The sequence below is a fragment of the Salvelinus sp. IW2-2015 genome, linkage group LG17 (assembly GCF_002910315.2).
Source record: "Salvelinus sp. IW2-2015 linkage group LG17, ASM291031v2, whole genome shotgun sequence".
NCBI lineage: Eukaryota > Metazoa > Chordata > Actinopteri > Salmoniformes > Salmonidae > Salvelinus > Salvelinus sp. IW2-2015.
The window spans coordinates 16,108,323-16,122,551 of record NC_036857.1 but is presented as its reverse complement, the minus strand read 5'-3'; the positions used below and the strand labels follow the sequence as shown (position 1 = coordinate 16,122,551).

The window sequence follows — 14,229 nt, the reverse complement described above, 5'->3', positions numbered from 1 at the left end:
AAAGGAAGACCCAGAGTTACCTCTGCTGCAGAGGATAAGTTCATTAGAGTTAACTGCAACTCAGAAATCGGCACACTAACTGCACCTCCAGATTGCAGCTCAAATAAAGTTCAAGTAACAGATACATCTCAACATCAACTGTTTCAAAGGAGACTGCGTGAATCAGGCCTTCATGGTCGAATTGTTGCAAAGAAACCACTACTAAAGGACACCAATAAGAAGCAGAGACTTGCTTGGGCCAAGAAACACGGGCATTGGACATTAGACCGGTGAAAATCTGTCCTTTGGTCTGATGAGTCCAAATGTGAGATTAGGTTCAACCTCCGTGTCTGTGAGACGCAGAGTAGGTGAACTGATGATCTCTGCATGTGTGGTTCCCACCATGAAGTATGGAGGAGGTGGTGTGGAGGTGCTTTTCTGGTGACACTGTCAGTGATTTATTTAGAATTCAAGGCACACTTTAACCAGCATGACTACCACAGCATTCTGCAGCGATACGCCATCCCATCTGGTTTGCGCTTAGTGGTACAATCATTTGTTTTTCAACAGGACAATGACCCAAAACACACCTCCAGGCAGTGCAAGGGCTATTTGACCAGGAAGGAGAGTGATGGAGTGCTGCATCAGCTTATTAAAGAGCAGCGATCCTATCGAGCAGTGTGCGGATTTCTTATTTTTCCTCATCTGTTCAACTGTTACTGTGCACCTGCAGAGGAGATGGCTCAGATGTTCGAGTGCCTTTTTTGAATTTTGAAAACGTTAGGCACCAAACAGAATTGAAGGAACACCAGAAATAAATATATTTTTGATATAGTTTAGATTTACATTAGGCCTATATGAATCCTACTTTTTGAAGCACATCTCATGAGTAGTACAGTTTTCCTTTCTTCCTGTGCCAATCAAATTTGCCTAAACCTACTGTCATGTTACCAGGTTGTTAGGTAACATGACTGAAAACGTTTGTTATCAAACCAATAATTAGCGACCCTGGATTAGTTTCAAACGGCCTGTGACATGGTTTGTGAAATTATATAAAATGTGTGTGAATCCCAATAAAGAAAAAGGCATGTCCGATAATATGGGTCATTTTTGTAAAAACAAATGTATGGTTTACGCTAGAGACAAGCTGTTTTCTTTGCTGTAAAGCTACAATCAATCATGTCACAAAGCAGTGCTCCATTTTCCCTCTGACACTCAGAGGCTGCATGACAGTGACCTTGCCTAGTATACTTAGACTGGTCTTTGCTCTTGGTTATAACAGGCGATGAAAATACAGAATGTGTCAACATTGCTCGCTTTGCACGCTGCTCCAATGTTACAAATGTAACAACTGAAGACTCGTCTGTGTCTGCATCCCCCCCTTGCTATCACTGCTAAATTATATWTTTTTTTTAAATGACGGCGGAATAGACACGCATGAAGAGAGGATGGAGAGAAGCAGGTGAGGAACTGATAGGGGATGCGGCTGGCTGATTACAGCTGCCGCACATGAAAGTGAAGTGGATATTATTGGACCTGCACATACAACAGACTAGTGGTTGTTGCTTCAATTCAACAAAACTGACTTTATAAACATTTTACAACAGGCACCAGCAGGTTCTTAGAAAAAATCTGTAGTATCATATGAAACGGTACTACGGTATTCTAAAATGTTGGTATCATGACGTTTTTGTACCGTGATATTACAGTGGTAACGGTATACCGTGCAACACTAATATACTGTGTGTGTGTTTTCAGATCTTGGAGGAGGTAGAGAGGCGCAGGGAGATCTGTCCAGCCCTAGTGTCTCCCTTCATGCGTAGTGTCATGGAGGCTCCTTTCCCCGCCCCTGGACGCACCATCACACTCAGGAGCTTCCTTCCAGGCACAGGAAATGAGGTAACACAATCACACAACTAAGAGGACCTCTAGGACTCAATGTAAAGAGTAACTACAGGGGGAGATGGTGCAAAAGTCTGTCCTCTCCTCGACGACTCCATCTTCCTCTCCTCCATGACCCGGAAACTGCAAAGTAGTCACCATATGTAGGAGAGTGTCAATTCATTAATAGGCGAACAGAGGAGTGTCTTCCTCTTTTTGATAGCCTCCTCCCGCCGAGGAAGCACAAGTGTATCCTCCCGGCGGCTAGCCTGTAAGTGTTTCAAAATCCGCAACACTCCCTTTGAATCAGCTGTTTTCGCGAAGGAGAAAAGCATGCACACATTTAAAAACGATACACTACTTATCCTTTTACATATTAAATGTTTTGCACAACTAGCAACATTTTTACTACTTTACACATTTATTTTGGGATTCAACCCCAGCACACCAAATTTGCATGATGACATGCTAGTGGAGGAGAGTCCCATTTCATACAAGCACATTTGTTTCCTCCCCTCCTCGATTACATTTGACCTTTTTCAAAAGTAGGCAAGGATTTGAGCAAAACAAATAAAAAATCTCCCAGGGAGTTCGGAGAAGTAACAAGAGGAAGTGACACCGTTTAGTTAAGTTCCTACCTCTTTATTGCAGACACTATGTCAACAACATCTGCAATCATGTGCAATGTCTCTGCCCAGCAATCAACTATTGTTGTAAGAGTTGTATTTGGTCAAATAACTGAGCATTAGCCAACCTGTGTACTTGTGTGATCAGGTGCTGACGCTGTGCCGGCCGGTAGACTCAAGGCTGGAGCATGTGGACTTTGAGAGCCTGCTGCAGTGCCTGAGCGTTGGGAGACTCCTACAGGTGTTTGCCTCTCTGCTACTGGAGAGGAGGGTCATCTTCATTGCTGACAAACTCAGGTAAGGAGTTTCCTCTAGTACACACAGGTTCACTGTCGTCTCCAGCTCAGCTTGGGAGACAGTAGGAGGGCAGGAACAGCATAGCACTGGTCCAGGGTGGAATGTATTGTGTGCTTTGCTCTCCTGTTGGTCGGTGTAAAAGTACATAGTGTAGTCTTAGTGAATGGTATTATACAGACCGTATGGACTCCATATATTTGACATGCGTTGTCTGTAAAGTGGGTGCCTCTTCTCAGGAGTTGAACATCTCTTCATCCCTCTCTCTTCTCTTCAGTGTGCTGTCTCGTTGTGGCCATGCCGCGCTGGCGCTGCTCTACCCGTTCACCTGGCAGCATACATTTGTGCCTGTGCTGCCCGCTAGCATGCTAGACATCAGCTGCTCTCCCACTCCCTTCCTCATGGGGGCGCTGGCGCCCTGCCTGCCCGAGCTTCTGGAGCTGCCCATAGAGGAGGTCTGATTCCCAGTGGCTCGTCACTAGATGGCCATGCTACAATGAAAACATTTTCTATTTCGTCAGAATTGATGAGCAAGTTCCCAACTGACTAGTTCCTTGATATTGGGTTAGGGTTACTTAGAATTCTGTTGCGCACAGTTGTTTACCAGACTTAAAGGTAGACTCCGCGATATGACGTAGATGCAGAAAGTAACCGCATAGGTGGTCAATTTCCACAACAACTAAGAGGTTAAGCACAAGGTTCAACTTCTCCGCTGTTTTGGTCCTGTGGCTACCACGCTGTAACAGCGTGATGTTGGCAAACCATTGCACATGCGCAGATACTGTGGGTGACTGTGTGAGAGCGAAGTGTTGCATCTCGCTCATCTCAATATCTGTGGTGCTGTTCGTGCCAATGTCATTTCGCTGAGTCTACCTTTTAATAAAGTATTTTACTGCCACCTAATGGTAGTTCTATGAACGTCTTTACAGTAGGACTAACAAACTGTGCAGTATCAATCTGCAAACAATTACCAACAGTTAATGGTAGAAAGTCTCTGATGTCTAATTCAAAGCCCAATCCATTTGACCTGCGTTAATTTTGTCATTGATAATTTAAGGTTCTGTCTCTGTTTTGCATTCTAGGTGCTTATTGTGGATTTATGTACGGACAATTTTGTCAAACAGGTGTGTATTTAATTGCAACTCATGAAAGATAGGTGTGGTTCCAAAACACAACTGAATAGGGTATGAGGAACACTTTGTCTGTGCATGTCTGCGTTCCAAGTGACAGTGTTGAATATTAATGCAACTTGATGATTTCACACATACCAGAGCTTGACTTTATCTTGGATGTATATCCAAGTTCATATAGTGAGACTATTTAATAGTAGTAGCTATGTAGTTTCGCTTCTTTCTCACTCAGAGATCCTATTGGTCTGCTGATTTTGATGGCTAGTTTCTATGACAACCATTTTTAATGCATAAGTCAGGAATGTTCAACTTTGATGGGGGTGGAGGCCACAAAAATGTGGAACTCATCATGAGGTGCTGCAGTGGCACGCGGGTCTGCAAACCCACATATGCAGTCAGAGTGAAAGTACATAGTGTAGTCTTAGTGAATGGTATTATACAGGCCCTAGCCCTTTGGGGGCCCTTGTTAGACTAACTTACCCAATCTAAAAAAATATATAATAATTGCTGATATAGGCTAATTGTGTGATTGTCAGTGACTGACATAACAAGATAAAAACAGCTGATGCACAACCAAATTTATATTTTGAACCTTGTACATTCTACTATTCTAACTCAACAGTAATTTGAGACACTGACTGATACCAATACCCCCACCCTCGTCCCCCCTAACAACAAAATATATTTTTGCAGGCCGCCAGTTGCGCATCCCTGGCATAGGTGAATCACAGTACACGGGTAGCCAGTTGCCTTGTTTCACATCAGTAGTAGGCCATCTCTTGCATGATGTGAGTTGCCCTGGGCTGTCCTGTTAACTACTCCTTGTTTCCAAGCTTGGTGATGAGGACTGTATCTTGCCCAGTAAGCTTCAGGCTGCACTGCTGGAGATCCTGGAGGAGAGAGAGCAGATACTGAGGCAAGATGGAGATTGCACAGGAGGTTTGCACAGCTACCTATTACTACATATTAATCTTGAAAATGGCCTCGCAGCCAAAACATTGAAGAAACAATGTCTCCTTTCAGTCCCCTTGTCTCTCTGTCCATGTGTTGGATATAGGGTAATTGTATAGAAAGCCAATTCTTGAAGCATTCTTCACTCGCCTCTCCATTTTAACACCATCTACATTATAAGTGACTGTCCCCCTCCCTACCTCTTTCCCTACTGTATTTATTTATTTTGCTCCTTTACACCCCATTATTTCTACTTTGCACATTCTTCCACTGCAAATCTACCATTCCAGTATTTTACTTGCTATATTGTATTTACTTCGCCACCATGGCCTTTTTTGCCTTTACCTCCCTTATCTCACCTCATTTGCTCACATTGTATATAGACTTATTTTTCTACTGTATTATTGACTGTATGTTTGTTTTACTCCATGTGTAACTCTGTGTTGTTGTATGTGTCGAACTGCTTTGCTTTATCTTGGCCAGGTCGCAATTGTAAATGAGAACTTGTTCTCAACTTGCCTACCTGGTTAAATAAAGGTGAAATAAATAAAATAAAATCTGTCCGTCAGGTAGCGTAGCCTAGGGCGGCAGGCCAGTAACCAAAAGGGCTAGTTCGAATACCCAAGCTGTCAAGAAGAAACATCTGTCGACGTGTTCTTGAGCAAGGCACTTATAACTTTAATTTGCTCCAGGGGCGCCGTACTACTATGGTTGCCCCAGTAAAACAACACATTTCACTGCACCTATCAGGTGTGTGTGTGTGTGTGTGTGTGTGTGTGTGTGGTGTGTGTGGTGCTGTCTCTTATACACATCTAGATGTGTATAAGAGACAGGTGTGTGTGTGTGTGTGTGTGTGGTGTGTGTGGTGTGTGTGTGTGACAATAAAACATTTATTCCCTGCAGGCCAGCAGTGTGGGCTGAGCTCCCTGGTGTCGGAGGCCTTTGTGCATTTCTTCGTGGAGCTGGTGGGCCACTACTCTCTCCATATGGGTGAGAGCAGCGCCAGCCGGGCTTGGGAGCTGCAGAGGGAGAGCTTCCGCAAGTCCCACCCCTCCCGCGGGGCCCGCCAGTTCTTGCAGCTCTTCATGGACACCCAGATGTTCGCCGGCTTCATCCACGGCAAGGAGCTGCGCAAGGGAGGGGGCAAAGGTCAGGGAGAGGCCTATCAGTGCTCCACTACTTTGAGGATGCATTCTTCCTTCCTCAAACTAATCACCTCTTATCTGACATGACAGTCTGGGCTGGTAAAAGCAGTTCAGAAACACCTAAATGTATTTCCTTGCGTGATTTGTACTATGCTCTTTTCTCCCCCCCCCCCRCCRCCCACAGGGCTTTTTGAATTTAGAGCTGCAGAATATCTGTCCTCAAACCCTGAGCCTGAATCTAGTGGGTTCCTCAAGGGACTCAAAGGACTCGGTTAGTAGTGCTCCATTGATAACATTCAATTCAACAAATACCCTTTTTACTGTGAGGTAAATCATCTTGTTCATTTTATTTTCAGGGATGAAATTCCTACCGAAGAAGTGACAATGTCAGCGGTCTGGTTGAAAATGCTTCTGTAGGAGAAGATGAGGATCTTCCGCGGGATTGGCCAAGACGTGTGGAAATGATGTCACGGATATAGATATGTACTTGAATCGATCAGAACATAACGGTGTTTGATACATAGGCCCACAGTCTTAGATATAGGGCTCGGGTTGAGACAGGACCATACTCTTCGTATTGCCCTAAAAGCACTCCATGCCAGAGTGAAGTGTGACTGTAATTGGAGGAAAACTGGAAATTTGAATTTTGTGCAAACAAGCTTCGATGAAAACTTGACATGGCAGAAGAAAGGCAGGAGCAAATACCATGTACTTATGAAATTTACACAAAACATTTCAGCTACAAGACTAACCTGTGCCTATTTCTGTTTTTGCTGTTAATTTTTTGAATGTTTGGTTTTAATCAAGTGTTTTGAGTGTTTGCTCTCAGTATTATGGATATAGTTATTTTTTAATTTAGTTTTGAACTTGTCTAGTTGGAGAAAAATAAGGTAGGCTATTCTTGTTACACTTCAGCACTCTGTTACAAAACAATGTAAAAATAATTGTATTGTTTGCATGATTGTAACTTTAAATATGACATCACATGTTTTAAACTGAGGTTAATGTATGTTTTCCCTGACATTTTGTTGTCCTTGACAAATGTTCCAAGTAATGTTTGGATCATTAAGATAATGCATTATATTGACATTTCTAACAGATTTTGAATAGCTCAATTCTGTATAGCTCATTCTGTAACAAAATATTTTGTTTACAATGTTTAGCTACTCTTATGCATTGTTCGCATTGTGAACTTAATGTGACATTGTATGAACCTGTTTGAATACCTTAGCAATTTGATATCACAGATGAAAGCGCTTCACAAAGTTTGATAAAAACATTATGTTCCCATGTGGGTTTAGAAAGCCATAAACAGAGACCAGAAACTAGTCACACCTCAATCCTATTGACTGAAGTTGTGTACTTTTGAACTATTGTACAGTTTGTGTGTGTGTGTGTGTGTGTGTGTGTGTGTGTGTATATATACAGTTGAAGTCGGAAGTTTACATACCGTAGCCAAATACAGTGAGGGGGAAAAAGTATTTGATCCCCTGCTGATTTTGTACGGTTGCCCACTGACAAGGAAATGATCAGTCTATAATTTTAATGGTAGGTTTATTTGAACAGTGAGAGACCGAATAACAACAAAAAAATCCAGAAAAATGCATGTCAAAAATGTTATAAATTGATTTACATTTTAATGAGGGAAATAAGTATTTGACCCCTCTGCAAAACATGACTTAGTACTTGGTGGCAAAACCCTTGTTGGCAATCACAGAGGTTAGACGTTTCTTGTAGTTGGCCACCAGGTTTGCACACATCTCAGGAGGGATTTTGTCTCACTCCTCTTTGCAGATCTTCTCCAAGTCATTAAGGTTTCGAGGCTGACGTTTGGCAACTCGAACCTTCAGCTCCCTCCACAGATTTTCTATGGGATTAAGGTCTGGTGACTGGCTAGGCCACTCCAGGACCTTAATGTGCTTCTTCTTGAGCCACTCCTTTGTTGCCTTGGCCGTGTGTTTTGGGTCATTCTCATGCTGGAATACCCATCCACGACCCATTTTCAATGCCCTGGCTGAGGGAAGGAGGTTCTCACCCAAGATTTGACGGTACATGGCCCCGTCCATCGTCCCTTTGATGTGGTGAAGTTGTCCTGTCCCCTTAGCAGAAAAACACCAAAGCATAATGTTTCCACATCCATGTTTGACGGTGGGGATGGTGTTCTTGGGGTCATAGGCAGCATTCCTCCTCCAAACACGGCGAGTTGAGTTGATGCCAAAGAGCTCCATTTTGGTCTCATCTGACCACAACACTTTCACCCAGTTGTCCTCTGAATCATTCAGATGTTCATTGGCAAACTTCAGACGGGCATGTACAGTGGGGCAAAAAAGTATTTAGTCAGCCACCAATTCTGCAAGTTCTCCCACTTAAAAAGATGAGAGAGGCCTGTAATTTTCATCATAGGTACACTTCAACTATGACAGACAAAATGAGAAAAAAAAATCCAGAAAATCACATTGTAGGATTTTTAATGAATTTATTTGCAAATTATGGTGGAAATAAGTATTTGGTCACCTACAACACGCAAGATTTTCTGGCTCTCACAGACCTGTAACTTCTTCTTTAAGAGGCTCCTCTGTCCTCCACTCGTTACCTGTATTAATGGCACCTGTTTGAACTTGTTATCAGTATAAAAGACACCTGTCCACAACCTCAAACAGTCACACTCCAAACTCCACTATGGCCAAGACCAAGAGCTGTCAAAGGACACCAGAAACAAAATTGTAGACCTGCACCAGGCTGGGAGACTGAATCTGCAATAGGTAAGCAGCTTGGTTTGAAGAAATCAGCTGTGGGAGCAATTATTAGGAAATGGAAGACATACAAGACCACTGATAATCTCCCTCGATCTGGGGCTCCACGCAAGATCTCACCCGTGGGGTCAAAATGATCACAAGAACGGTGAGCAAAAATCCCAGAAACCACACGGGGGGACCTAGTGAATGACCTGCAGAGAGCTGGGACCAAAGTAACAAAGCCTACCATCAGTAACACACTACGCTGCCAGGGACTCAAATCCTGCAGTGCCAGACGTGTCCCCCTGCTTAAGCCAGTACATGTCCAGGCCGTGTCTGAAGTTTGCTAGAGAGCATTTGGATGATCCAGAAGAAGATTGGGAGAATGCTAGATGAAACCAAAATAGAACTTTTTGGTAAAAACTCAACTCGTCGTGTTTGGAGTACAAAGAATGCTGAGTTGCATCCAAAGAACACCATACCTACTGTGAAGCATGGGGGTGGAAACATCATGCTTTGGGCTGTTTTTCTGCAAAGGGACCAGGACGACTGATCCGTGTAAAGGAAAGAATGAATGGGGCATGTATCGTGAGATTTTGAGTGAAAAACCTCCTTCCATCAGCACGGCATTGAAGATGAAACGTGGCTGGGTCTTTCAGCATGACAATGATCCCAAACACACGGCCGGGCAACGAAGGAGTGGCTTCGTAAGAAGCATTTCAAGGTCCTGGAGTGGCCTAGCCAGTCTCCAGATCTCAACCCCATAGAAAATCTTTGGAGGGAGTTGAAAGTCCGTGTTGCCCAGCAACAGCCCCAAAACATCACTGCTCTAGAGGAGATCTGCATGGAGGAATGGCCAAAATACCAGCAACAGTGTGTGAAACCTTGTGAAGACTTACAGAAAACGTTTGACCTCTGTCATTGCCAACAAAGGGTATATAACAAAGTATTGAGATAAACCTTTGTTATTGACCAAATACTTATTTTCCACCATAATTTGCAAATAAATTCATAAAAATCCTACAATGTGATTTTCTGGATTTTTTTCCTCATTTTGTCTGTCATAGTTGAAGTGTACCTATGATGAAAATTACAGGCCTCTCTCATCTTTTTAAGTGGGAGAACTTGCACAATTGGTGGCTGACTAAATACTTTTTTGCCCCACTGTATATGTGCTTTCTTGAGCAGGGGGACCTTGCGGGCGCTGCAGGATTTCAGTCCTTCACGGCATAGTGTGTTACCAATTGTTTTCTTGTGACTATGGTCCAGCTGCCTTGAGATCATTGACAAGATCCTCCCGTGTAGTTCTGGGCTGATTTCTCACCGTTCTCATGATCAATGCAACTCACGAGGTGAGATCTTGCATGGAGCCACAGGGCGAGAGAGATTGACAGTTCCTTTGTGTTTCTTCCATTTGCGAATAATCGTACCAACTGCTTGGCGATGGTCTTGTAGCCCATTCCAGCCTTGTGTAGGTCTACAATCTTGTCCCTGACATCCTTGGAGAGTTTTTGTCTTTGGCCATGGTGGAGAGTTTGGAATCTGATTGATTGATTGCTTCTGTGGACAGGTGTCTTTTATACATGTAAAAACTGAGATTAGGAGCACTCCTTTAAGAGTGTCAAATACTTATTTCCCTCATTAAAATGCAAATCAATTTATAACATTTTTGACATGCGTTTTTCTGGATTTTTTTGTTGTCATTCTGTCTCTCACTGTTCAAATAAACCTACCATTACAATTATAGACTGATCATTTCTTTGTCAGTGGGCAAACGTACAAAATCAGCAGCGGATCAAATACTTTTTTCCCTCACTGTACATTTTAGGTCAGTTACGATCACTTTTATTTTAAGAATGTGAAATGTCAGAATAACAGTAGAGTGATTTATTTATTTCATCACATTCCCAGTGGGTCAGAAGTTTACATACACTCAATTAGTATTTGGTAGCATTGCCTTTAAATTGTTTAACTTGGGTCAAATGTTTCAGGCAGCCTTCCACAAGCTTCCCACAATAAGTTGGGTGAATTTTGGCCCATTCCTCCTGACAGAGCTGGTGTAACTGAGTCAGGTGTGTAGACCTCCTTGCTCGCACACGCTTTTTCAGTTCTGCCCACAAATTTTCTATATGATTGAGGGCAGGGCTTTGTGATGGCCACTCCAATACCTTGATTTTGTTGTCCTTAAGCCATTTTGCCACAACTTTGGAAGTATGCTTGGGGTCATTGTCCATTTGGAAGACCCATTTGCGACCAAGCTTTAACTTCATGACTGATGTCTTGATATGTTGCTTCAATATATCCAAATAATTTTCCTACCTCATGAGGCCATCTATTTTGTGAAGTGCAACAGTCCCTCCTGCAGCAAAGCACCCCCACAACATGCTGCCACCCCCGTGTTTCACGGTTGGGATTGTATTTTTCGGCTTGCAAGCCTCCCCCTTTTTCCTCCAAACATAACAATGGTCATTATGGCCAAACAGTTCTATTTTTGTATCATCAGACCAGAGAACATTTCTCCAAAAAGTACGATCTTTGTCCCCATGTGCAGTTGCAAACCGTAGCCTGGCTTTTTTATGGCGGTTTTGGAGCAGTGGCTTCTTCCTTGCTGAGCGGCCTTTCAGGTTATGTGGATATAGGACTCGTTTTACTGTGGATATTTATACTTTTGTACCTGTTTCCTCCAGCATCTTCACAAGGTCCTTTGCTGTTGTTCTGGGATTGATTTGCACTTTTCGCACCAAAGTACGTTCATCTCTAGGAGACAGAACACGTCTCCTTCCTGAGCGGTATGACGCCTGCGTGGTCCCATGGTGTTTCTACTTGCGTACTATTGTTTATACAGATGAACGTGGTACCTTCAGGTGTTTGGAAATTGCTCCCAAGGATGAACCAGACTTGTGGAGGTCTATATATTTTTTCTGAGGTCTTGGCTGATTTCTTTTGATTTTCCCATGATGTCAAGCAAAGAGGCACTGAGTTTAAAGGTAGGCCTTGAAATACATCCACAGGTACACCTCCAATTGACTCAAATGATGTCAATTAGCCTATCAGAAGCTTCTAAAGCCATGACATAATTTTCTGGAATTTTCCAAGCTGTTTAAAGGCACAGTCAACTTAGTGTATGTGAACTTCTGACACACTGAAATTGTGATTCAGTGAATTATAAGTTAAATAATCTGTCTGTAAACAATTGTTGGAAAAATGACTTGTGTCATGCACAAAGTAGATGTCCTAACTGACTTGCCAAAACTATAGTTTGTTAACAAGAAATTTGTGGAGTGGTTGAAAAACAAGTTTTAATGACTCGAACCTAAGTGTATGTAAACTTCCGACTTCAACTGTATATATATATATATATATATATATATATACACACACACACATATATCTCAGTACCAGTCAAAGGTTTGGATACACCTACTCATTCAAGGGTTTTTCTTTAGTTTTACAATTTTCTACATTGTAGAATAATAGTGAGGACATCAAAACGATGAAATAACACATGGAATAATGTAGTAACCAAAAGTGTTTAACAAATCTAAATATATTTGAGATTCTTCAAAGTAGCCACCCCTTTGCATTGATGACAGCTTTGCACACTTTTGGCTTTCTTTCAATCAGCGTCATGAGGAATGCTTTTCCAACAGTCTTGAAAGAGTTCCCACATATGCTGAGCACTTGTTGGCTGCTTTTCCTTCACTCTGTGGTCCAACTCATCCCAAACCATCTCAATTGGGTTGAGGTCGGGTGATTGTGGAGGCCAGGTCATCTGATGCAGCACTCCATTACTCTCCTTGGTCAAATAGCTCTTACACAGCCTGAAGGTGTGTTTTGGGTCATTGTCCTGTTGAAAAACAAATGATAGTCCCAGTAAGCGCAAACCAGATGGGATGGCGTATCGCTGCCGAATACTGTGGTAGCCATGCTGTTTAAGTGTGCCTGGAATTCTAAATAAATCACTGACAGTGTCACCAGAAAAGCAGCACCACACCATCACACTTCCTACATGCTTCATGGTGGGAACCACACATAGAGAGATCATCAGTTCACCTACTCTGCGTCTCGCAAAGACACGGAGGTTGGAACCAAAAATCTCACATTTGTACTCATCAGACCAAAGGACAGATTTCCACCGGTCTAATGTCCATTGCTCGTGTTTCTTGGCCCGAGCACGTCTCTGCTTTTTATTGGTGTCCTTTAGTAGTGGTTTCTTTGCAGTAATTTGACCACGAAGGCCGGATTCACGCAGGCATCTTTGAACAGTTGATGTTGAGATGTGTCTGTTACTTGAACTCTGAAGCATTATTTGTTAGGCTGCAATTTATGAGGCTGGTAACTCTAATGAACTTATCCTCTGCAGCAGAGGTAACTCTGGGTCTTTCTTTCCTGTGACGGTCCTCATGAGAGCCAGTTTCATCATAGCACTTGATGTTTTTTGCGACTGCACTTGAAGAAACTTTAAAAGTTCTTGAAATGTTCTGCATTGTCTGACCTTCATGTCTTAAAGTAATGATGGACTGTTGTTTCTCTTTGCTTATTTTAGCTGTTATTGCCATAATATGGACTTGATCTTTTACCAAATAGGGTAAATCCATGTGTTATTTCATAGTTTTGATGTCTTCACTAATATTCTACAATGTAGAAAATAGTAAAAAACAAAGGAAAAACCCTTGAATGAGTCGGTGTGTCCAAACTTTTGACTGGTACTATGTATATATATATATATATATATAAATTGCAAGTGAAATGTCCACCATACACTTTTTTTTATAAATGTGCTCATACTAAATATGAGTGTGGTATTCATTCATGTCTCCACTACTGTCACCAACAATATATTTTTATATTTTATTTCCTACTGGCATGCTATTTTTGTGGTAATTAGTCCTAATGACCTGATCCAGGGTTTCCCAAACTCTGCACATTTTGGTTTTTGGCATAGCAGTACACAGTTGATTTCAAGTAAACATCAATATTTTATCATTTGAATCAGCATTGTACTGTTAGGGCAAAAACCAAAACGTGCACCCCTTGGGGTCCCGAGGACCGAATTTGGGAAACACTGACCTAAATAAACTATTACATAATGAACACGAACTTCAGGATGCAAATTAGATATTATTACTAGCTATGTTGCATATGAAAAATTAATTTAGATAAAGAACTACTCCAGGGCGTAGGGGTCGCTATAAAACCAAAGGCCACCATCAAACGCCAATGGAAAATATGTTCAGCCTCTCGGAAGACAGCAGGAGCGAGAGGCCACAGATAGAACAATGAGACAGATCTTTCACCGCATGTATAAATGTGTTGCATCCGTTGGCGTTTCCACTCACTACCAAATATGGAACGTGATTGATTATGGCCGACATTCTGCACATTTTCTCATCGATTAAACATTTCATCTCGATACAGTTTTCTGTTCCCAAAACTAGAATATGTTATGAACAGAGTGGACTAAGTTTAGTAGACTTTTCAACAGTTT

The 14,229-nt window shown here is 42.2% G+C and overlaps 1 protein-coding gene across 1 annotated transcript in view; it reads left to right on the top strand.

Annotated features, from left to right (window-relative positions):
* LOC111976932 (DENN domain-containing protein 2C-like) overlaps positions 1 to 7,346 on the top strand; it is a 28,401-nt gene extending 21,055 nt beyond the window's left edge. Inside the window, exons 12-19 of the mRNA XM_024006103.2 lie at positions 1,738 to 1,878; positions 2,635 to 2,783; positions 3,058 to 3,235; positions 3,863 to 3,904; positions 4,744 to 4,849; positions 5,765 to 6,010; positions 6,191 to 6,277; positions 6,363 to 7,346. Of these exons, the coding sequence (XP_023861871.1) occupies positions 1,738 to 1,878; positions 2,635 to 2,783; positions 3,058 to 3,235; positions 3,863 to 3,904; positions 4,744 to 4,849; positions 5,765 to 6,010; positions 6,191 to 6,277; positions 6,363 to 6,388 (975 nt within the window). The 3' untranslated portion in view covers positions 6,389 to 7,346. The remainder of the gene's footprint in view (positions 1 to 1,737; positions 1,879 to 2,634; positions 2,784 to 3,057; positions 3,236 to 3,862; positions 3,905 to 4,743; positions 4,850 to 5,764; positions 6,011 to 6,190; positions 6,278 to 6,362) is intronic.
* The last annotated feature ends 6,883 nt before the right edge of the window (positions 7,347 to 14,229 follow it).